The sequence below is a fragment of the Aquarana catesbeiana genome, linkage group LG02, assembly GCF_042186555.1.
Source record: "Aquarana catesbeiana isolate 2022-GZ linkage group LG02, ASM4218655v1, whole genome shotgun sequence".
NCBI classification, from domain to species: domain Eukaryota; kingdom Metazoa; phylum Chordata; class Amphibia; order Anura; family Ranidae; genus Aquarana; species Aquarana catesbeiana.
Window position 1 is genome coordinate 399,551,477 of NC_133325.1, and position 24,504 is coordinate 399,575,980.

General features: G+C 43.4%; 1 protein-coding gene across 2 annotated transcripts in view; it reads right to left on the reverse strand.

The window, feature by feature from the left end:
- The window catches only part of MED13 (mediator complex subunit 13), a 151,356-nt gene that overhangs the window by 106,979 nt on the left and 19,873 nt on the right, over window positions 1–24,504 (reverse strand). For both annotated transcript variants that reach the window (XM_073615258.1, XM_073615257.1), the window contains exons 3-4: window positions 13,446–13,614; window positions 1,792–1,937 (exon numbers count right to left, since the gene is read on the reverse strand). In XM_073615258.1, the coding sequence (XP_073471359.1) occupies window positions 1,792–1,937; window positions 13,446–13,614 (315 nt within the window). The remainder of the gene's footprint in view (window positions 1–1,791; window positions 1,938–13,445; window positions 13,615–24,504) is intronic.

The following is a 24,504-nucleotide window of genomic DNA, read 5'->3' on the forward strand; positions in this document are numbered from 1 at the left end:
CCCATTAGTGTGGTCTAGCAGAGGGGTCAGACCGCCTGTCCTGTCACAGGGAGTGCTCATATGTCTTTCCAACAGTGAAGGTCCTGCAGAATTTAGGCTGTAACTCTGCTCAAATAAGAGTGCAGACACTAGTTGCTGTATAAGCACCAGAACCCAATTTTGTGGGACGGGCCAAGGATGTAAAGGACCCATAGATGCCATACCTGATCCCTAACTGCTAAGGGGGTTAATGGCGAAATGTTATCCCAGATGGCAAGACATAAGAAAATGCAGGTTTTAAGGGAGAGAAAAAACACATTATTGGGATAAGCATCTGTCTCCAGGGCAGGCTATCCTGTCCTCAAATTAAACAGCCATCCAGAGAACCAAAAAAATTAAAAATTAAAAAAAAAAAAAATAAAAGGAGAAAGGAGGATTGGATTTAATGATGGTAAGTTCAAAAGGTAATCCCTCTACTTACGATAGATCAAGATGTGGGTGCCAAGGAAGAATCTTGTGTAGCAGAAGGTTACTAGTGCAAGGTGTCAAGAGATAAGGTCTACAGGGTTCTATATAAATGCCAAAAGTATGGCCTGGTTAAGGTTTATAGAATGAGGGACAAGTATAGAACTCAGGATGAGGTTTTCTTATTAGCCCACTACGCAAAGCGTGACCATCACCTTCAAGTCACTGGCAAAAAAACTAAAGATACTTCCTGTATGGGAGGGGTTATATGGGAGGAACCTTCTTACTATTGGTTGCCAGTGTCCAATCACCTAAAGGTAGCATATAACCCAGTCATTATTATGGTGCTCTGTGTCCAGTGATGTATGATAAAGAAATCATCTTGTACCTAAATGGGGATGTAAGGGAGGCAGCCAACCTAGGGCTTACAAGAAAAAGCAGACAGGAAGGAAATTAACCTGCAAAATGGCATCGGCGGAGGGGAAGAATTTCTCTGACATTAGAGATTTAGACACATATGTACAGGAGTTTTTACAAGTCTAACTATGAATTAGAGTCAGGGGGCACCTTGTGGAAGCCTGGCTACCTAAATAATAATAAAAAAAAAAAAAAACACTGCATCTTGTGCAATATAATATAATATAAAAAAATATAATATAAAAAAATGTCAACTAGAAATACACAATGATCACTTTAAAAATGAATCAAGTTAAATGACTTCTATCAAAAGAGCAATTAAACTAGTACATCTAGGCAATTCTTAAATAAAAGATTTGGTGCTTAGCATTCAGGCTGGGGTCGGACATCGCATGCGAGTCGCACCAGGTTGCTGTGCACATCACATGCAATGTCTGTGCAATGTGTATTCAGCCAGTTTGTATGGTTGATGCATTGTATTTGCACCAAAAAGGTGCAGGATCCTTTTTTTGGTCTGCACTGGAATCGATTCCACAGTTCGCACTGTGTTCTGCGAACCGACTTGGGGGTGCGATTAACTTTTTATTGACACCCGCAGTGGTTCGCAGAGAGCAGTGTGAACTGCCTGCGAGATAGATGCAATGCGAGAACCCGCGTGCTGGTTGCCGCATCGCATAGTGTGAACCCAGCGTCAATCGCAGAGCAGTGCAAGTAGGGCTTCACACAGAAAATAGATATTTTCCTCAGAATAACAGGCAGGAAGACATAGAGGCGCACATGTAGTGTATGGCTTCCTTCATTTTTCCCAATGAAAGGCAGAGAACACTACTTAGCCCTAAACAACTCTGTTCTCACTTGAGTGTCACATTGAGGAAAAAATCTGGAAGAACGGGGACATGACTATTCCAAAAACTAGTACTGATCTCTTACCTTGAAATGGGCTACTAGATTGCTGGGCAAGAGTAAGGTGCTCCTCACTGAGAATGTATACTGGCTGGTGCTGGTTAATTTCCACACTTGTGCAAACATTGCTGTCACCATGAAGAAAGAACGTAAAAGAGCAAGACAGATGTTCACTGAAAAAAAAAAGAAAAAAGAAAAAAAAAAAAAAACAACAGTTTAAACGAAGTTCAACAAGGGCTTAGTAAATGAATTCTGATAAATAAAATCTGTGTGCACACATACATACACTATATTGCAATGGCGGCGTTTTGCCGGCAGGATAACCGCGCTGCCCCATTGATTTCAATGGGGAGCAGCAGTGGAGGAGCGGTAAACACACCGCTCCAAAGAAGCTGCTGGCAGGACTTTTCCTGACGTCCTACCAGCGCATCGATCCAGTGTGAAAGCCCCCCGGGTTTTCGAACTGGAGACAATGGAGCAGCTGTTTGAGGGCGGATTTCAGGTGCGATTTTTAACGCTATAGCGCCTGCAAAACGCCCTCTGTGTGAAAGGGGTCTAAATCATAAAGTGGAACTAAACCCATTGATTTAACAGTTTCAAAAAACAATTACATTCCTAGAATGCTGGGATTGCCAATTGTCACATTTGCTTGCGTCCTCAACCAAACCATGACCACCATGTCAAACCATGAATGGCTGGTGTCATAACTGATCACATGTGCAGCACCATGGCAGTTGCTGATCCAACAGAAGCTACTTCCTTGGCTGTAAAGGATAATTTAATTCAGCTTTAAGGCTGTCAGCAGATTGGCCTCTACAAACTTGGCAGTGCCTAAAAATGCCTAAGAGTAACTGAGCAGGGTGATACGGTGTATTACCGGATTTTAAACAGTATAGGCATTTATTTTGAATGTTTTACATAGCTATGCCTGAAAAAGGGGTCAGCCTGTAGGGATCTAGCAGGGTTTAATTTTCTGACTAACGTTCCACTTTAAAGCCCTGCTGAAGTTCTAGGAATAGATATTCAGTTAGAAAGAAATATAGTACTAATAGCCCCTATTTTCACTGCAGGGAAGCGGCTGTGCTCGTATTGGCTGTGGCGAGCTGTTCCCCTAGAGAACTGATGAAAGCCACCTCTGCATAATAACTTGCTCAGATCCGCACTATAGCCGAATGACAGCTACAGCGCGGACCTGCTTTGCCGGGAGTAAGTCTATTGATGTCCTTCTGTGCCTGAAGGGCCTGCGAGGCGTGCTCTGTGATCAGCGAGTCAATGAGATTCGCTGAATCACAGATCAGTGTAAGGGGTCGATCCCGACCCCTTACCACGTGATCAGCTGTCAGCCAATGATAGCTGATCATGTGATGTAAACAGAGCTGGTAATCGTGTATTTTTTCTCCTTGCGCTGATAGCCTGAGGAGAAAAAAAAAAAGGCAATCACCGGCGGCTGTGAGAGGGACATCAGTCCCAATCACGGAGAGCTGGAGCCAGCTCCTCAGTGCCCACCAGTGCCGCCCTACCAGTGGCCACCAGTGCCGCCTATCAACGTATATCAATGAAGGAGAAAAATTGCCTGTTTGCAAAATTTTATAACAAACTATGAAACTTTTTTTTTTTTTTTTTCAAAATTTTGTTTGTTTAGCAAAAAATAAAAATCCCAGCTGTGATTAAATACCACCAAAAGAAAGCTCTATTTTTGTGGGGAAAAAAAAAATGATAAAAATTTCATTTGGGTACAGCGTTTTATGACCGCGCAATTGTCATTCAAAGTGCGTCAGCGCTGAAAGCTGAAAATTGGTCTGGATAGGAAGGGGGTTTAAGTGCCCAGTAAGCAAGTGGATAAGGAAGCCGGTACAGTATTGTGCCACCCGGCTGTGTCCCCCACAATGTACCCTGTAGTTTGTCCCAAGTAATATGGCCAGCTCCCTCCTTTGTACCGTGCCCTCATGACCCCCTGTACACGATTTATCTCAAGTTGGACCCAGAATCAAACATCTGTGCAAAACAATAAATGCAAGCACAAGTTTAAACCGGTAAGTTTTAAAATGAATTCCATTTAATGCGATTTCTAAAAATAAGAATGGTTATAGCAACAAACAGCTCGCTGATCATACCAAATGTTCTGTGAGCTGTAGATCTAAACTATTTCAGGGGTTCCCCGGGATCTCAAGCCCCCCCCCCCCCCCCCCCAAGGGTTCCTCCAAAAGGGGTTGGCAGCATGCAGAGCAAGCCGGTACAACCGCGCCCACTCCCCTCTCCTAGCACCACTACTCTCTGTGGTCACGAAGAAGGAGAAGAGCAGGGAGGAGAGCTGAGCCAGGCTGGGGACAGGAACGAATAGCACTGGTGAGACACAGGCTGCATCCTGCCTAGGAGGCGACAGGCTTTTAATGAACAGAAGGCCAAGTAGCAGCCTTGCAAATCTGAGAAACAGATGCCTGATGCCGAAAAGTCTATGAAACGTTAATCTAGTAGAGTGCACTTTGACCAGAAAAAGGGGCCATTGTCCTTGAGGTCATAAGCTTATATAATTAAAAGTGATTGTAAAGTCTAGTAAAAGAAAAAAAAAATCTAACATGTTATACTTACCTGCTCTGTACAGTGGATTTGCACATGGCAGCCTGGATCCTCTTCTCAGGTCCCCCTGCGCTGTTCCTGGCCCCTCCCTCCTGTCGAGTGCCATGGGGGCACTTGAGCCGAGTTGGAGCTCCGTGTCCATTCAGATACGGAGCTGTGATTTGGCCCCGCCTACTCTCCCCAGATTGGCTGACTGATTGACAGCAGCAGGAGCCAATGGCACCACTGCTGTGTCTCAGCCAATCAGGAAGCAGAGTCCCGAACGGCAGAAGACATCGCTGGATAGAGATGGGGCTCAGGTAAGTGTTAGGGGTGCTGGGGGGCTGCTGCACACAGAAGGTTGATTAAATCCTAAAAAAAAAATAAAAAAAAAAAAAAACATTTGAAAAAAAAAAAAAAATAAATTTAAAAAACTTACCTAAACCCTTGTTGCTAGGCAGTCTTCCTAATTTGCCTCTTCCTTTTCCGCGGCGTCTTCTGCTCCTCGGTGAGCGGCCTCGTTGTCTTCTGGGAACTGTGTGTGTTCCCAGAACACCACGGGCCATTCACAGAGCGCTTGCGCAGTAGGAAACTGGCAGTGAAGCCGCAAGGCTTTACTGCCTGTTTCCCTTACCTAGGATGGCGGTGCCGGGACCCGAGGGACGGGACGGCCTCGGGCGGCCGACGTCACGGGCACCCAGGACAGGTAAGTACTTATTTAAAGTCAGCAGCTACAGTGTTTGTAGCTGCTGACTTTTAATTATTTTTTTTTAGGCCGGAATCACTCCTGCCTTTACAACTCCTGCCTTTACAACCCTTTTAAAAGGTGAAAGGAAGAAACTACCCAGGGAAGACCCTGTTCCTGACCCCAACCTTTCTTGTGTAGCACAAAAAGGGTTCTTTACAGGTTAAGGAAGACAACTTATCCTCACCTCGCAGGAGTGTTGGCGAGGAGGAATCCTCCTGGCCCAGTTTTGGTACAATAATGCCTCGTACACACGGTCAGATTTTCCAACGGAAAATGTTCAATGGGAGCCTTTTGTCGGAAATTCGGACCATCTGTAGGCTGCATCGGACAATTTCCGGAGTTTCCGTCGCACAAAATTTGAGATCTGGCTCATAGAGCCTCTGCAGGTTGCCACCACAATGTGCATGTTACACTTCTATGTAAGTAAGCCGTGTCTAACAGCTTAACGTTGGACAGTAATCATCCTGGTCAGCATGGCCCCGATTAGAGGTGCGCCGATACACATTGGACGAAAATTGTGTTTCTGGCATGTGGCCGGGAAAAAAAAAAAAAAAAAGGTGCCGATAATGAAGCCGAAAAAGGGGCGGTCTGCCTGGGTGCCAGAGCTGGATTTGAATCGCCGGGCAGCCGCTGTAACAATGTCCCCCCATGCTAGACCGGCTCTTGTGACAGACGTCACACTGATCCAATGCTGGAAAATTTAATCAGTGAGGGTTATTTATGAAAGGCAAATCCACTTTTACAGCGACTGCACTTCCAAGTGCACTTGTAGTGCAATCTGAGGGGTAGAGCTGAAATGAGGGGAAGCTCTGCTAATTTTATCATCCAATCATGTGCAAGCTAAAATGCTGTTTTTTTAATTTTCCTTGCATGTCCTCCTCGGATCTACAGTGACTGCACTTGAAAGTGCACTTGTAGTGCAAAGTGGATTTGCCTTTAGTAAATAACCCCCAGTGTGTCATAGGAGCCGGTCTAGGAAGCGGGACTTTGTTACAGCGGCCACCGGCGATCCAAATCCAGCTCTGTGACACAGCTGCAGATCGCACTACCAGGCACTGGGGAGGCTGCATCTGATGGGCACTGGTCAGACTGCATTTTTCTTGAGCTTTTCTTGCATTAAAAAAAAAAGGTGCCAATAATGGCCAACAATAAATTCACAATAATTTAAAATTGATGATATTCATTAAAAAGTCAAATACAATACAATTATATATAAAAAAAAAATAAAAAAAATGTCTAAACTGTCATTTTTGGTTTTCATCCAAGTGCATCCTGCATTTTCAGTTTCGGTACTAAAATCTCCATTTGGTGCACCCCTAGCCCCGATCATGGCTAAGCGGAGGTGTCAGTCAAGCATCCGACCTGCCCTGCAGACAGCAAAGCCTGTGAGGCAGATCAGATCCTTGACTGACAGTTCCACTCTGCTCTCTATGGCTTTGTGGGGAACACCTGAAAAAGCTGTTTCAACATCACCAGGACACGCAATCTGCTGCAGCTCAGCTTTGCCCTGGGCTGTGAGGAGGTGAAAAGAAAAAAGGTCACATGACCTAGACTAATATTAAAGGGGGGGGGGGGGCTTAACTTATTTTATTCTTTAACAGTTTACAATACAAGAACTGCTGGTGGTGTGCTATATTTAGAAAGGGCATTTAGTCTTGCTCTACAACCACTAAGGGGGATAAGGGGGGGGAGCTAAACTAAGTAATAAGGGAATAGAAAAAAAAAAAAAAATGAAAAATTAAATTCTTATTTATGCCACAATTTATTTATTTTTTTGTGTCAGTGCAATGCACGTTAATGTGTTGCCGTGCTGGCCTGTTGCCAAGATGCGGTCAGCATTTACAATGAATGACACTGCATCGAACCTGCACGCAGTTCCATGATGTGAATAGGACAGACTGTTATGGTATAAAAGCTAGCAACTTACAGTTGCACATAATCTGACATCATTAGTTACCCAAACTAAACAAATAAGCATTCATGGTGTAGAAGTTTAAATTCAAGTAGAACATTTTTGTGCTTTAAAAGCACAGTTATGGCCTCATGCACATGCTGCTTTTAATGGCATTTTAACTTATTTTTTTGGACCTGAATGCAGCTCAATTTCATCCCTTAGGAGAGAAGCAAGACTTTCTAAGGAGGCCCATGTTTGACTAATTAAAGTAGTTGTAAAGGCTTAAGGTTTTTTTCACCTTAATGCGATCTTGTGCACATTGCGGCGTTTAGATTCATTTTTTTTTTAGCAACATTCAAGGGCAAAAAACAAAAAAAACAAAAAAAAAAAAAAACAAACTTGCACTCGGAAAGGAGCTTACTGGCATAGTTTGCATATAAATGTATTCCAGTACCTAGCATAAATAAATATTCTAGCCAGTAGAAGGATTTTAGCGCACACACTTCTAAAGTCATATGTCTAACTATGTGCCAAAATTAGCATTTTTTCACACATCTGCCAGCTTCTGGCAAAAAGATACAGCATAGATAGGAGTACTTTAATACGCCCGTGTGCATGAAGACTTAAAGTGCTCAAACAATGCACCCCCTGGTAACACTTCATATTCCCCTGCTCTCTAGATCTTACTAGTTAAATTGGCATATTTGCAATCAAGAATATACAAACGGATGATTATTGGTGTTCACATCGGAACTGAATGCAGCAATAAATTACATAGTGAATAATGTTTTAGAATGTGTGCTCTGACAGTGCAGAACCACATTTGATCATGTAAAACATTACTTATTACAGACTCTAAAAAAAGGGAGGACGACACAACAGCTGCCAAGAGGCTGGAAAGCTACCAAGGACAAAAAAAACAAATAAGAGCCTTTATGTTCACAAGCTACAGTACATTTGTTACAGTGTTCAAAACACAAAATAGCATGCATAAATCAATATACCATATCTATACATACTATAATGCTAGAGCAAAAGGAAAAAAAAAAAAAAAAAAAACGAAAAAAAAACCAAACACACACACACACACAAAGATCAAGACTATTTAGATCTGCCTAAAACACAACTGCCAAGTTTTGGAAAATATTGCTTTGATGAGGGAGAAGGTGGTGGGAGGGTGATAAAGTGCACAGGTGGTTGGAGACATCAACATATCAGCATATACTGTATATTCTAATTGTCAAATGCTCAATCTTGGGACCCCAAAGTCCACAATTACAGCAGAAGAGTGTACTGCAGGCAGGCAGGAGACAGGTTGCAGGCAACTTGTCATTATTTTATAGGCCCTGTTACTATGATGCCAGGTTATATTATCCAGATCATGCTTGTTCTTGTCCTGAGCTTGTAATTTTCCTATTACATCAACCAAAACACAATATTCCCCATACAAGATTTTCCTCTCTCAAGGCTCAACATTAAAAAAGCCAAGGATTTTTAAAGTGATTGGTAAAATGTTTGGCTGTACATGCTACATCATACAGGCACACCACTACATAAAAAAAACAAGTTTTTCAGAGAACACCGGTTTGAAGTTAAATCGCATCACACATACCATACATTCAGATAGCAACAGGCCTTTCTAGTATCAAGTGAAAAAATGAAAACAAGAAATCTGGCTGGTTGTTAAACCTACCAAATTATTGTACATTCCAATTTAATAAACACACACCAGAGCAGTACAAGTTGCTCTGTAAAAGTGTTGCCTAAAATGCTAATTCTATTTGTGTAGTATATCAAGAGAGAACATGCAATGAAAATTTTCACTTAGGTAGATTTTTAGCTAGTTCAAGTGATTCAACATGGAGACCCCTTTTTTGGAGTCCGCCTGCTCAGCGAGGAGTTTGCCCACTGATACCCACTGAGCAGGCAGATGACTGGTCTGTTTCCGCTCCGCTTTTGCAGAGTGGATACAGACACAGCCAGCTCTCCTCTATGGGTGGTCGGATGTAAACGGACCACCTGTCCATTAACACCTGACTGCCATCCAATAGACAGATGGGGAACAGATCCTCATCCATCTGCTTTTAGTGGACAAGATCGGATGTTGGTGGGCGTCAATGGACACGTGTCCTTTGACTCCTACCACTCCATAGAAGCTGACTGGAGAGTCTGATCAGGTCTGCCTGAAAAAACAAAGGTGGGCCCGATTGGTCCGCTATTGTAAAAGAGGTAATGGGCAACATGAGCTTCTATAAATCTAAAAATTGTAAGAGGTGGAAAAAGACAACTGTGTACAATAAGCTGAGCTGACTCCTGGAACGTACTACAATCGCTGCCACGTAAGGGGACTATTTTTTTAAAGCTGCACCCTGGGCAGATTTAAAAAAAAAAAAAAAAAAAAAACCACCACACACACACAGCTCTGTATTCATTAAAAAATCCCTAAGGCTGGGTTCACACTGGTCCGACAAACGCTCCGACATTGGGAGCTCATGTCGCATGACGTGTGAAATTTAATGTTTCCCTATGGGAGCCGTCCTAACTGGTCCGACACAAGTCGTTCCGACTTTAGAAATGCTCCCTGTACTACTTTGGTCCGATTTTGATCCTACTTCATCCTATTGACTATCATTGAAGTCGGATCAAAGTCGGATTGCCGTCTCGCATGATCCGACTTCGGCACGCGACTTGTGCTCAGATCATCTTGAGGGGGAACTCCGCGCCAAATTTTAGATAAAAATCCGGCATGGGTTCCCCCTCCAAGAGCATACCAGGCCCTTGGGTCTGGTATGGAACTTGAGGGGAACCCCCTACGCCGAAAAAGCGGCGTGGGGGGTCCCCCCAATCCATACCAGACCCTTATCCGAGCACGCAGCCCGGCCGGACAGGAATGGGGGTGGGGACGAGCGAGCGCCCCCCCCCCTCCTGAACCGTACCAGGCCGCATGCCCTCAACATGGGGGGTTGTTGCCTTGGGGGAGGGGGGCGCGCTGCAGCCCCCCCACCCCAAAGCACCTTGTCCCCATGTTGATGAGGACAAGGGCCTCTTCCCGACAACCCTGGCCGTTGGTTGTCGGGGTCTGCGGGCGGGGGGCTTATCGGAATCCGGGAGCCCCCTTTAATAAGGGAGCCCCCAGATCCCGGCCCCCCACCCTATGTGAATGAGTATGGGGTACAGCGTACCCCTACCCATTCACCTAGGGAAGTGTCAATAAAAAAAAACCACAGTACACAGGTTTCAAAATTAGTTTATTGGGCAGCTCCGGTATCTTCTTCCGACTTCTCCCGGTGTTCCGCCTCTTCTCCCAGCTCTATTGCCAGCGAGGGGCCCGGTCTGCTGCCGCTGTCTTGTCGCCGCTGTCTCGCCGCTCCTTCTCTTCATCTCTTCTTCCGATGTTGACACGACGCTCTCCCCGGCTGGAATGCTCTCTGTGCGCTCTGCTCTGACTTATATAGGCGGTGACCCCGCCCCCTTATGCCGTCACAGTCTCTGGGCATGCTGGGACTGTGACGGCATAAGGGGGCGTGGTCATCGGGTGAAGACCACGCCCCCTAAAACGTCACAGTCCCAGCATGCCCAGGGACTGTGACGGCATAAGGGGGCGGGGTCACCGCCTATATAAGTCAGAGCAGAGCGCACAGAGAGCATTCCAGCCGGGGAGAGCGTCGTGTCAACATCGGAAGAAGAGATGAAGAGAAGGAGCGGCGAGACAGCGGCGACAAGACAGCGGCAGCAGACCGGGCCCCTCGCTGGCAATAGAGCTGGAAGAAGATAGCGGCGGGGCCCGGGAGAAGAGGCGGAACACCGGGAGAAGTCGGAAGAAGATACCGGAGCTGCCCAATAAACTAGTTTTGAAACCTGTGTACTGTGGTTTTTTTTATTGACACTTCCCTAGGTGAATGGGTAGGGGTACCATGTACCCCATACTCATTCACATAGGGTGGGGGGCCGGGATCTGGGGGCCCCCTTATTAAAGGGGGCTCCTGGATTCCGATAAGCCCTCCGCCCGCAGACCCCGACAACCAACGGCCAGGGTTGTCGGGAAGAGGCCCTTGTCCTCATCAACATGGGGACAAGGTGCTTTGGGGTGGGGGGCCGCAGCGCGCCCCCTCCCCCAAGGCACCAACCCCCCCATGTTGAGGGCATGCGGCCTGGTACGGTTCAGGAGGGGGGGGGGGCGCTCGCTCGTCCCCACCCCCATTCCTGTCCGGCCGGGCTGCGTGCTCGGATAAGGGTCTGGTATGGATTGGGGGGGACCCCCACGCCGTTTTTATCGGCGTAGGGGGTTCCCCTCAAGGTCCATACCAGACCCAAGGGCCTGGTATGCTCCTGGAGGGGGAACCCATGCCGGTTTTTTTATTTAAAATTTGGCGCGGAGTTCCCCCTAAAGATTCATACCAAACACAGTGCCGGGCATTGGCGGGGATCCAAGTCGGATCCCCGTTCATTGAAAATCGGACACATGCCGGCTTCATGTCGCAGGGCAAAGTCGGATCCAAAGTAGGACGGCTGTCGTGTCGCACCAGTGTGAACCCAGCCTAAATGTATTACAGTGCAAGTGCCTGAATTGGACTTCGTATCTGACTTTTGCAGGGCCTGTACAGCAGAGTTCAGAGAAGGGGAGGGAGAAGCAACACAAGTAGCCAATTAGTTGCGACTAAAACTGCAGCTGAGACAAATCAGATGCCAGGTAGAATTGTGTGGTGTCGCAAGTTGTGCAAGTATCAGATCTGTATAAACAAAAATACAAATCCTTTGACACCTCTTTTATAAGTATTTCATCTGTATTTAGCCCTTACTTAGAGGTTACTTTAAACAAGCACAGTATTACTAGTAATGTGAAGGGTCTCAATTACATTTTAAGGAATTTCTATTTCATTTTGTAGAAGTATTGTTCCTCAAACCTCTGGGCTGAATGCAGATTATTGCTGTGCTCGTGGGTGGGGACGGGAAGAATTTGGCCCACAATTGGGGAGAACAATAATAGTTACATACTGACACAAAGTTATCTGCAAGCAAGTTTTGTAATAACCGACTAAAAAGATGAAAAAATACTCGGGTTAAATTTGGCAGCCATGTCTGAACATTGTCACCTCCCCAAAGAAAGTGCTGCCATAATAAACTTACAGGCCACTTGAAAACAAAAAGGTACATTGGTTTCCATAACAGATCTTACCATAAAAAGCTAATAAAGATAGCCCTTACACACCATATTTCTCACAACTTCCATATTTTTAAAGTCAAGCAACAGGCAACTGCTTTATTTTTATACATGTATGCCTTCGATGCCTTAACAGAAACCTAATACGCTAGCTATTCACATGATCACAGCTTTCAGCTCCTGCTGTTTATCCCACACTGTCCTACTTAGAGCATCCTTCCGGTTCTGAAGCCACTCCCATTTTATCACAAAGTACTTTCTAAGAATACTAATCAGGCATACCAAAAGTAAAAAATAAAAATGTATACATATTTCTATTTTCAGCATGAGCTAGCTATGAAAAACGTATATTGTGATTTTGCTTGTGACATCAACAATGACCAGTTCCAGGTTAACAGAACCTCCATGGCTTACATGCATCAACTAGACAATACACATCAATGATCATAGGAAGACTGAGCTATAGATTGCCTCCAAAGCATGCAAGTAGCACTGGGTATGATGCACCAAACTTGCTGGTAACACTTTTAAAAGAAGAATTCCAGTTTGGACCAATGCGACTATGGACAGTATACCATACCTGCCCGAAGGCCATGGAAGCTGGAAATCACTGAAGTAGACATCACCACTCCAGTGATCTCCACTTGCTTCTGGGTCTCATGCTGAGTGCAATGTGAATACAGGAGGTGGACAGCTCAGCACAAGCACCATTCAGAGAATGCTTTGCACTTTCTGAATACAAAGCATTCTCTGATTAGACAAGGTAGAGAGGCAGGCAGTGACATCATACTCTCTACTGAATCCAATAAAAAAATGATTTGCATTTATTCAGAAAACGCAAAGCATTCTCTGAATGGGGCTTGTGCCAAGCAGCCCACCTTCAGTAATCACAATGCATCAGATCAACCACTCAGCACAGGACCTGGTAACAAGTGGAGATCATTGGAGTAGTGGTGTCTATTTCAGTGATTTTCAGCTTCCAGGGTCATTAGTCAGTCAGTTATGGTATATACATAGTTACTACATTGGTGCTAGCTGGACCCAACTATGTAAAAAACTAAACAAAAAAACAGCATGGCTGGAATTCTTTAAGACAGCCACTTATTTACCTTTCTAAACAAGAACAATATAATGATTAACCAAATGTGGTCCACTTCTGCTTGTCAAAGAAGGTAAAATAAAATAGGTCCTTCAGCAAATCTGGAGTCAGAAGATTCATTCCAAGTCATTCTTGGTAAAACCTGTGACAATCTGTGGTCAGCCTTAGATGTTTGGAGTGTCTATGGCAGGATGAGGCTACAAAAATGAATAAACCAACTCACCTTTTATTAACTGGTTTTTCATCTTTTTCATATGGCTTCACAAACCATTTCCCAATCCGTACAAAGTTACGGTTATTTAAACATCTCTCCAGCAAATTGTGGATGGCCTTGAATAGCAGAGTACGACAGTCATAGGAAAGACCATTCTCCCAAATTCCATCTTCCTCCACTGTTGAAAAGAAAAACATTTATGCAGTTAATTCTAAAAAAGGTAAGCATGGCAAGTGGTGATCACATTCTAAAAAGAATCACTTCAGATATTAGATCAGTAGCATTTTCCTTAAAAGCAAAACCCCAGGCAGGAGATGCAATTTTTTTATATGAAAAGTTATCTCTAATATTTACCCCACATAAAGATCACGGCTGTGTGTAGTAAAAATTGTGCAATCATAAATGCCAGAAAAGTACAGCAGGCTCCATACTACCAGAGCTGCAATTCTTAATTTTTCTTATTCACCCAATGGCGGAACTACCAGGGTCGCACTTATAAAAAAAGCCACTGTAGGGGGGCCCCCCAGCGGGGTTGCTGGCTGCAGGGCTCTGGAGCTGAGAGCATCTCTCACACAGCCCAGAGCCTGCATGTTTGCACCGTGGAAAGTGTGAAGCCCAGCAGCTGAATGATCAAATTTAGCTGCTTAGCTTCACACTTTCTGGGGGACACACAGGAGGAGACGGGTGGGAGGAGAAGGAGCAGATCGGCTTTCTCTTCTCCGATCCATGCGAGCGGTCAGTGCAGGCTCTGAGCTTTATGAAAAATACGCTCTCAGTTCAGAGCCTTGCTGAGGAGGCACTGATTATCAATGTACTCACAGTCTTACCGGTAAACGGCTCTCCTTTCCTCACACAGACACAGTGTAGGAGGAAAGTACTGCCGTTAACCAGCAAGTCTGTTTACATGTGATCAGCTGATCACACGGTAAAGGGCTGCCGTGATTGGCCCTTTATTGTGATTTATGAAAAGCAGTCACAGAGCGTGCTGGATGCATGCCCAGGGGGCACGCGGGAGGGAGGGTTCGGGGAGGATGTCCATTGAGGCACTCAAAAAAAAAAAAATGGAATAACCAGGGCCCTGAAGGTTCTAGTTATGCCTCTGTATTCATCCCTCCTCTCCCCTTGTCCAATCACAGAAAGCCTGGTATTCTGTAAAACAAGCACAAAATACAAGGCATTCTGGGAATGGACAAGAATGACAGTATGGCTTCCGTGTATGAGCGCTGAAACCTTTCAAAGTACAGTGCTGACTGTACCCTCTAGCATCAATAAAAGTACACATTTTTAAATTACACAAGTTATTTTTCCATGAGGTAAATAGGGGTGAGCCTTTTTCCCCACACCATAATTCACAAATCTCTTTAATGTCTAAAGAAATCCTGTGCAAAAATAAATATGGAGACAGCCGATGTTAATGTGATTGGCCTCCAGACAAATAAGTGATGTTTACACTTAAAAATAAAAAATAAAATTACTTATGAAATAACCAAATCAATCGTGAATTTTAAATGGTTTTTAAACTACATAGTTTTTAGTCAGCTGGTGCCAGAAAGTTCAGCAGGAATCACACTTCCGGCCCCCCAATGCATTTTAAAGTGGTTGTAAAGGAAATCAGGTTTACACTTTACCTGAGCCCAATCTCGATCCAGCGTGCTTGGGAGCAGCAGCTCTCCCGCCTCTCTTCCTCCTCATTGTGCATGTTGATAGCATCGGGAGTCATTGACTCCTGCTGCGGTCAATCAAATCCTATGATGAGGAAGCAGGACACAAGCACAAGCTTGCACGAGTGCTCCCGTAATAAGTGGCCAGGTGCGCTGGAGGGGGAGCCCCGAAGAGGATCAGGGCTACTCTGAGCAAAAACATTGCACAGAGCAGGCAAGTATGACATGTTTGTTTTAATAGACAAAAACGAAATATATTTTAATTAGACACCAGTCCAAATGTTGTGCCTCCACACCTTACATCTACTTTGTCAAAATACTGGTGTGCTTTGTAAACAGGGCACACACCTGAACTGGTGGAACCAACAAATAACCAGGGTTGTAGACTGATAAGCTAGTTTATATTATGAATTTTGCATTTTAAGTATTTATGGCATTTTCACTATTGTATGCATATAGCACTTTTATCACCTGGGAGAAAAAAAAAAATTCAGTTTACAGTGAAGCAATGCACATACATACATACATATCTATACATCTATCTCTCATTCAAAGTTAATCCCATTTCAAATTTCTAAATAAGTAGAGGTTACATACACAAATGAATGCATGAATAAAGACAGATAACAAGTGCTTTACATATTAACGGATAAACACAAATACTATGTCAATAATTCAAAACCCAAGTTGTACATAACACTCATTAAAGTTTTAAAGAAGCTATGCCTTCAAGATGAAACAGTCTTAACACCCTTTAAGGCTCGATTCACATCTATGCATGTTGCTTTTGAGCATTTCTGCAGTGCTTTTTGCGGTGCTTGCCACGTTTTTGAACATGCGTTTTTTGTTTTTTTACACAGTTTTTTTTTTTTTTATACTGTATACAGTGTAAAGAAAAAGAAACGCAAAACGCAGCAAAAACGCAGTATTTGCGTTTTGGATGCGGGTCCATTGAATTCTATTGCATGCAAAACGCTGCATTTTGCATGAAAAAAAGTCCCCGACCCTTTCCAAAAACGCAGAGGCACAAAAATGCATTGATGTGAACATGTTCCATAGGGACCCATGTTAAAAAATTCCCATGCATTTCTGCAAAATGCATCAAAAAACGCATTAGTGTGAATAGAACCCAAAGGAGTCCATTCTGTTTCTTATGTTGCTTTACTACACAAGCTGTAGGGAGAAAACAGTATGTAGGCAAAGTCTACTGCATGTGTTAGCAACCCCCTTTATAGAATATGAAAAATATACACAGCCACATAATCCTGGGAGGGAGCGGCTGATTTACCCAACATTCACCTATTTACATATAAAGTCAAAGAGGGAATGGTAACAGTCTTATGATAAAAATTTTTCTTTACTTCCCCACATTGCAAGTCCTCAAAACAAATGTCAGGAGGCACAAAGCATCTAAATCCAAGAACAAAATGTAATACGTCGCAACTTGCCAGTCCTTAGGACTGGTAGCTTCCTAATCTTAAGGCTGCATTCAGACCTGAGCATATAGTTTTCAGGCGTTTAAGCTTTTTTTTGCAGTTTTTTTTTTTTTTTTTTTACAAGCTTTTTCAAAGCATTTTTGATGTGTATTACAAGAATTTTCACAGCTTCGGCCGTTTTTGTTTAGACAATTTAAGCACTAGGGGAGAGAGAGAGAGAGAGAGAGAGGAAATTAGGGGTGGAGAGATGCTATTTGAGCATTTTTACAGGCGTTATACGAGCGTTTTTCTGCTCAAGTCAGGCATTTCTACAGAAGTCTATGGGGGCAAAAACTCTTGTAATCTGCCAAAAAAGCAGCTCATATACTTTGAGCTTTAGGCATTTTGCTTCAGGTGACAAAAACACTTGTATATGAACAGGTGCCTTTGAAATGAATGGGATTTTTCTTGTTGGGCGTTTTGGAACTTTTGAGATGAGCATTTTACGAGCTGAAAACGCTCAGATGTGAATGCAGCCTTAAAGAGGAACAGCAGTCTGCTCACATAATTTGTAATAAAAACATCTTTGCCATTCTTAGGCTTCCCTCCACCAAGTCTGGCTGCATCCATTTTAACTGTGGGCAGCTGAAGCTGCTGCCTGTTGACTTCCTGGATTTACACAGACACACACCTACAGCTTTCATTGGCCCCCTTAGGACTCGCCCCTTCCTTTCTGGCAAACTCTCACTAAAGTGAGAGAGAGCTGTGCATGATGTCATTTTTACCAGACAAGAAACAGGAAGTGGGCTGTATAAAAAGGTATTTACTGGCAGAAAAAAAAATGTTTTACTATCCAAAAGTTAAAAACAAGGGCAGAAGATTTAATAGATGGAAAGTTGAAAAAATGACCAAAGGTTTGCTTTAAGGCTTCTTTTCCTTTATTTCTACTGGACAATGCGGCAACATTTCCTTCGCTATAGAGTGGCAACTATAAACATACTTTATTTATGGAGAAGCGTGGTTACCCTAGGACAGGGAGTTAGAACTATAGAACAGCATCCTAGAAAATCAGAGATGCAGATGCCTGATGCTCAAAAGCCCAAGGAGAATTAACAGATCTGGCAGTGTGCCCCAAGGAAGGAACTATATAATTCAAACTATCAGCTTTCGACAATAAACCTGCTTAAAACTATGAATGGTAGAGCGAGATGCAGGGGAGACCCTTGTGCTAGCCCTCAGGTGCCATAAACAGGGACTCCAATTTCTGAGCGAAAGTAGTAGCCAAGAAGTAAAGCTCCCACAGCATGCACTGCATCCAGGCAGTGCAAGGAAATTTCAATTATTTTAAGATATACAGAAGAAAGCAGAGACCACCTTTGGAAGAAAACATCTTTAGACTTAAGACAATCTAATACTTGTGCAATATTAATAAAGGCTCCTTACACGATAAGGCTGCAACTCAGATTATTCTCAGAGGTGATAGCCACAAGGACACCTTACAGGAAATGTTAGACAGGTGGATACACCTGATGGGTTCAAAGTCCAGCTTCTAAAGAGATGGGAGAACCAGATTGAGGAGAAGAGAGATGAAAGATGCCAGCTACTCCCTGAACAAGGGCCTTATCTAGAAAGGAGAGGCCAAAGGTGTAAAGGAGGCCAGTCAAAGTAGAGATTTGTTCCTTAATGGTACTCAAAGCCAAAACGTTGGGCCAGGCAAGACTGGTGGAAAGACAATAAATCCCGTGAGCACTTTCTAGAATAAAAGTTCCTTAATTCACACCAAGCAAAGTAGGTTTCAGGTGCGAAGTCAACTTTTCTAGCTTTCAAAAGGATAGAAATGGCAGAATCTGAAAAGCCTGTCTCTTAGGATTATGGCTTTAATTCATTATGCCAATGACTGAGCAGCAGGATGGAACACTGACCCTTGGGACTGAAGGTCCGAAAGATGCAGTAGGACCCAGGGAGCATGTTCAAGGAGCCCACGTATGTTTGGGTACCAAGTCCTCCTGGGCCAAGTCAATGCAGCGAGGAGCAACTCAATGACCTCCTTCCTGATCCCGCTTGCCTTCAAGTGGTGCAACTTCTATTGCCGCATTGATTTAGGCAACAGCTGTGGAATTGTTCAACTGTATTCTTGCCAGGTGACCTCACAATAGAGAAGTCCAGTGTTAACGGATAACCAAATCACCCCAAATTCCATAATGGTAATTGGCAGGCAAGTCTCCTGCTACAACCAAGTCCCCGAAGGTGTTCACAACTACTCCAAAGCTCGACTGGCTAGCATCCATTGCGAGAACCATCCATGACTTATGGACTACAGAGGGAAGCGTTTCCCCAATTGCAGCATGGAATTAGAAAATCACAACATCAGTAAAAAGTCTGGCCTTGGGGTTCAGAGGCATCAGGAGGCTTTGCTGAACCTGTACCATCTGTTGGATACGTGCTCCCTGTCAGCTAGCATTCCTTTAAATGGGGATCTTCTGTGTAGCCACTCCAGTGAGCACTGGAGGGACAGAAAGCTGGTGACTTGACAGTCACTGGCTCTCTGCTCACTGAAGACCGAGAACTAAGCTATCAGCAGTTTTTGATCACTCAGTTCTCGGTCTTAGAGGTGGTGTAGGACCTATGCTGCAGCCACATAAACAGCGTTTGTATTTTCATACCCCGCACTTCTCTTTTCATCATACCAGATTGTCCATCCTAACATATTGCTGACAAAAGGTTTTTTTTATCCCGATGATTTGGCCAATATTTTACTTGCAAATATAATACTGCTCGAGTCAAAAGCCACTGTTATGTAGCACTCCTTTTAGAGCAGGCTTATGCAAGATTGCCCAAATAGATACTGATGGCCAGTGCTCTTCCAGTATTTATAATACATGGTACAGGACATGGTCAGAGACTGAAGACATGGTACAGGACATGGTACAGGAGATGGTCAGAGACTGCGGACATGGTCAGAGACTGCGGACATGATACAAGAGATCAATGCAGCCTCACCAGTGCCCGTCAGATGCAGCGCAGCCAGTGTCCCCAGTGCAGGGCAGCCAGTGTCCCCAGTGCAGGGCAGCCAGTGAAGGGAGAGGAGAGCCACTGCCTGTTTGATTACAGCGCCGGGAACATCACAGCTTTCATTTCAATAGCTGTGTGTTCCCTGCTGCGTGTCGTCACATACAGCCCCTCCCCCTTGTTCGGAGAACTTTGATAGACAGATCACCCATCCCAGGATTGGACGGGTGATTTGTCTATCAAAGTGCCCGCACAAGGGGGGAGGGGCTGTATGTGGCGGCGCGCAGCGGGGAACACACAGCTATTGAAACGAAAGCTGTAATCAAAAAGGCGGCAGCTCTCCCCCCTTTCAACAATATAGGAAGTCCCCCTGATAGGCGGCACCAGGGGCGGGGGCCGTTTTCGGCCGATATGTTTCGGTTGCCGAAATTTCGGTATGTATGTATGTATGTATGTATGTATATATGTGTGTGTGTGTGTGTGTGTGTGTGTGTGTGTGTGTGTGTGTGTGTGTGTGTGTGTGTGTGTGTGTGTGTGTGTGTGTGTGTGTGTGTGTGTGTGTGTATATATATATACACACACACACATATACATACATATATATACACACACACATACACATATACATACACACACACACACACACACGCATACATTACACACATACACTAAGTCCTGCCCATTCGGGGCCCTAAGCCTTCCCCCCTTTGAATCAAATGTCAACTGCCTGCAGGTTGGTTTAGCAGCAGCTAGCGGAGGAACAAGCAAATCCACATAATCTGAATCCTACCTAATAGGTTACCGTATATGTGAAACATTATAGGAAATCTGAGGTTTTGATGTTAGGCAGATGAAAAATCTGGCAAGCTTCAGAAAGTTATGCAACATTAAGGCCAGTTGCACACCAATGTAATAATTTACTGATGTGTATGCTCAAGATCTTTTTGACATTAAGATCCTTAGTAAAAGATTCCCTAAAAAACATGCTAAAGTGCACATATACTTGTAAAATTCTTCTTAATTGTCAGTTTGCGTTAAAACGCACATATAACATGTGTATAGATGCGTAAGCGCATCAAATCACTGCACTCAAAAATGTACAATGTTCTATTTAGGGCTGAAACAACTAATCAGCATTATCAATTATGAAAATAGTTGTCACTTATTTTCATAATCGATTAGTTGTCCTGCATACAGAATGCATTATTTTTGTACATATCAGAAAATACAGTGCAGTACACATACAGCTCAGTACACTGTCCATACATGTCAGTAAGTGCCTGTGAATATATGAATGTGTGAGCAGCAATGCCTCACGGGACATGTAGTCCTGGGCAGAAGGAAGCGTGTGATCTAAAGGGAGAAGGTTTTTTTTTAACCATGTTATAGGGGTACTCATACTATACTTTGCGGCTTGCTATAGGGGCACTCTAAAGGCAGGAGGAGCCAGAAGCACTGGCGGGGGACCCCAGAAGAGGAGAATCAGGGCTGCTCTGTGCAAAACCATTACACAGAGCAGGTAAGTGAAACTTTTTTTTTTAAACAAAAGGCAATGTTTACAATGACTTTAAGGGCTCTGTGCAGGGAAGATCACCTTCTGAACTCAGAGAAGGTGGAGGCTAAGACTGGAGGTAATAGAAGGCATTACAATTACATTTAAAGTAAAAGTTTACTAGTATTGTGCATTCTATTTAACCACTTCAATACCGGGCCAATTCTGACACTTTGCTCCTACATGTAAAAATCATCATTTTTTTGCTAGAAAATTACATAGAACCCCCAAACATCATATGTTTTTTTTAGCGAAGACCCTAGAGAATACAATGGCGGTTGTTGCAACTTTTTATCTCACACAGTATTTGCGCAGGAATTTTTCGAACGCGTTTTTTTTGGGAAAAAAAAATGTTTTGTGTTTAAAAAAAAAAAAAAAAACAAAAAACAGTAAAGTTAGCCCAATGTTTTCACATTTTTTGAAAGATGAAGTTACGCCGAGTAAATAGATACCTAACATGTCACGCTTCAAAATTGCACACGCTCGTGGAATGGCGCCAATGTTCGGTACTTAAAAATCCCCATAGGCGACGCTTGACATTTTTTTACTGGTTACATGTTTTGAGTTACAGAGGAGGTCTAGGGCCAAAATTATTGCTCTCGCTCCAACGTTCGCGGCGATACCTCACATGTATGGTTTGAACACAGTTTTCATATGTGGGTGGGGCTTACGTATGCGTTCGCTTCTGCGTGCGAGCACACGGGGACAGTGGCGCTTTAAAATTTTATTTTTTTTTTTACGTCCCCTCTCGCCTCCCATAGGAACGATCAAGCGGCGGAACGGCCGCTATGATTATTCCTATGGTGTAGAGATTCGCCGGCTGAAACCGGCAATATCTGAATGATGTCTGTAACTACAGGCATTATTCAGATATACCTGCTCAAAGCCCAGGACGTCACATGATGTCCGTGGGCTTGAAGTGGTTAAAATGATTACATCCATGAAAAAAAAAAAAAAGTCTCAGCCTTCAGTACTACTTTAATATAAAAAGGTTTATATTCCATGTTCCATTTTCATGTCTGGACTACCAGTTAAAAACACCTGTATATCCTACTTCTGGGTATAATATAAAGAAACCTCAGCATGCTGCCGCTACTAAATGTAGTTTGCTAGCCATACACAGCGATTTTCAGACGAGAATATTCTTATGAATATTCTCTGTACGTTCTAAAATTTCTATCATTTAACATCCAATTTTAAAATGAATGCAAGTTCTGAACGAAAATCACATACACAGTCTAAAAATTCCATCGGCCTAAAAGCTTTCTTTCTATTCTGCTCCTTCGAATTTTCCCGTCACTGTGGCCGCAAACTGTGAACCCCACTAATGATTAGAAAATATAACAAACTTTTTTAAAATTAAAATTTTCAAAAGGAAAAATGGTTTGTGTATGCCCAGCATACGTGACAACAGGCGCAGGTTGCATCAAGCTACCTGCCTATGACAAGGGAGTCTGTCATGTAAAACAGTATAAAATTTATATATATCTATATACACACACACACACACACACACACACACACACACACACACACACACACACACACACACTGTATAAATCTGTTATTCTCAGAGTGGATTAGATATATATTTTGTTCCCCAATGATATAGCTGGTTATTTATATTTACCACTGCAGAGATATTTAAAGGGTAACTCCACTTTTGTTGAGAAAAAAAAAACAACAAAAAACAAACACATTCCCCTCTGGGTGATCTATGTACATTGCAAGGATTATAACAACCTTTGTTGCACCATTCCTACCTTTTGTTATTCTGAAGAAATCACTATATTTGTTCCTCTGTGCTGAGTGGGTCTAATGGGAGTGGTTTCATAATTATCAGTCAGCTGCGCAGCTGCAGAGCACTAATGAGGAAAGCTGCTGGGCCTGCATCCCTTTAGACGTGTTCCTAGTGAGAGAATCTCACCAAAAAGGACATTTTGTTGCAGGAGATACCTGAAATCTGACTTGTATCTTAGGCAGACTTCTGGGAAAATCAGTGAGCCAATCACACAAGCAGGAAATGTTTTTGGGGGGGTGGTCAGTACACATTCTGTGTACAGAACAACTCCAGGTAGCCATATTGCATTTACAGAAAATAGCAGCACTGCAGATTGAAATTTTTAATACGCATTCAATTACAATATGACTTGTATTCCAACTGTATATAATTTTTTTCTTTGCTATTTTTTTCCCCCCACGAAAGTGGAGTTACCCTTTAAAAAAAAAAAAAAAGACTATTTTTAAACTTTACATAAATTATACACCAAACTTGGTTTTTATCCAATTAATCGAAACAATAAAATCGGCCAACTAATCGATTATGATGAGTAAAAAAAAAACAAAAAACGTACAAGATGCCCAAACCTTAGATAGCAGGTCAATTCATTAACCGGTTGCCACCCGCCCCGCTGTCCGATGCGGCTCTCGTTCTGGGACTTCTGGCTCTTTAACCATGTGATCGGCACAGCCAGTCATATGTAAACAAGGAAGCGACGGTAATCGGCGCTCCTCGCCTCACACTGACAGTGTGTGGCAAGGAGAGCCGATCAGCGGCATCTCCATGCAGGGGGACATGTAGGAATGTAATCAGTGCCCTGATTACAGTATAGTAAAACAGTGTCACCATACAGTGCCGACCAGTACCCACCAATGCCAGTAATCAGTGCCCACAAGTGCCACCAGTGCCCATTAGCGATGCCAGTCAGTGCTGGCAATCAGTGTCGCCCATCACTGCCGTCGATCAATGCCCATCACTGCCTGTACGTACATCCTATAGCAGTTTAAATGTACAAATTTTGCTGTCAGAAGTTTCAGTTTGTGATCAAACATGAGGCATGCTGCATGGCACTGCACAGATTAATGCATGACTTCTGCTTGTAGTTTATAAAATGACACTTCCTATGAAGAAACGATATATTCCACAATCCCTGGGACTCTCAGTCTTAGTACTCTTCGGGTGAGAGTTTTTTAATCTGACAGAGACAAGGAAATTAAAGTAGATCTAAAAAGGCATTATTTTTTCATTTAGCATAAAGAAGAATGATAAACCCTGTCAGTTTTTTTTTTTTTTTCATTGGGGAGATATCCTTTCACTTTCTGTCCCATAGCCAAAACAGGAGGTGAGAGGAAATCCCTCCAAAGTGAGGGAATCCCTGGTTGTCACCTGAACTAATGTGCTCACTGGAAGATTTCCCCTCTATTTCTGTTCTGGGGACAACCCAAAATTCAAGTTTTTCTCTCACTTTCAGTAATAAATGGTAAAACATGGCAAAGAGAGAGGATTAATCTCCTTAAAGAGGATACAGACAGATAAAAACAGGTGTTTTAACTAGGGATGCACCGAAATTTTGGCTACCGAAACATATCGGCCGAAAATGGCCCTTTTGGCAAAAAGCCGAAAGAGAATTTTTGCCGATACCGAAAGGGGC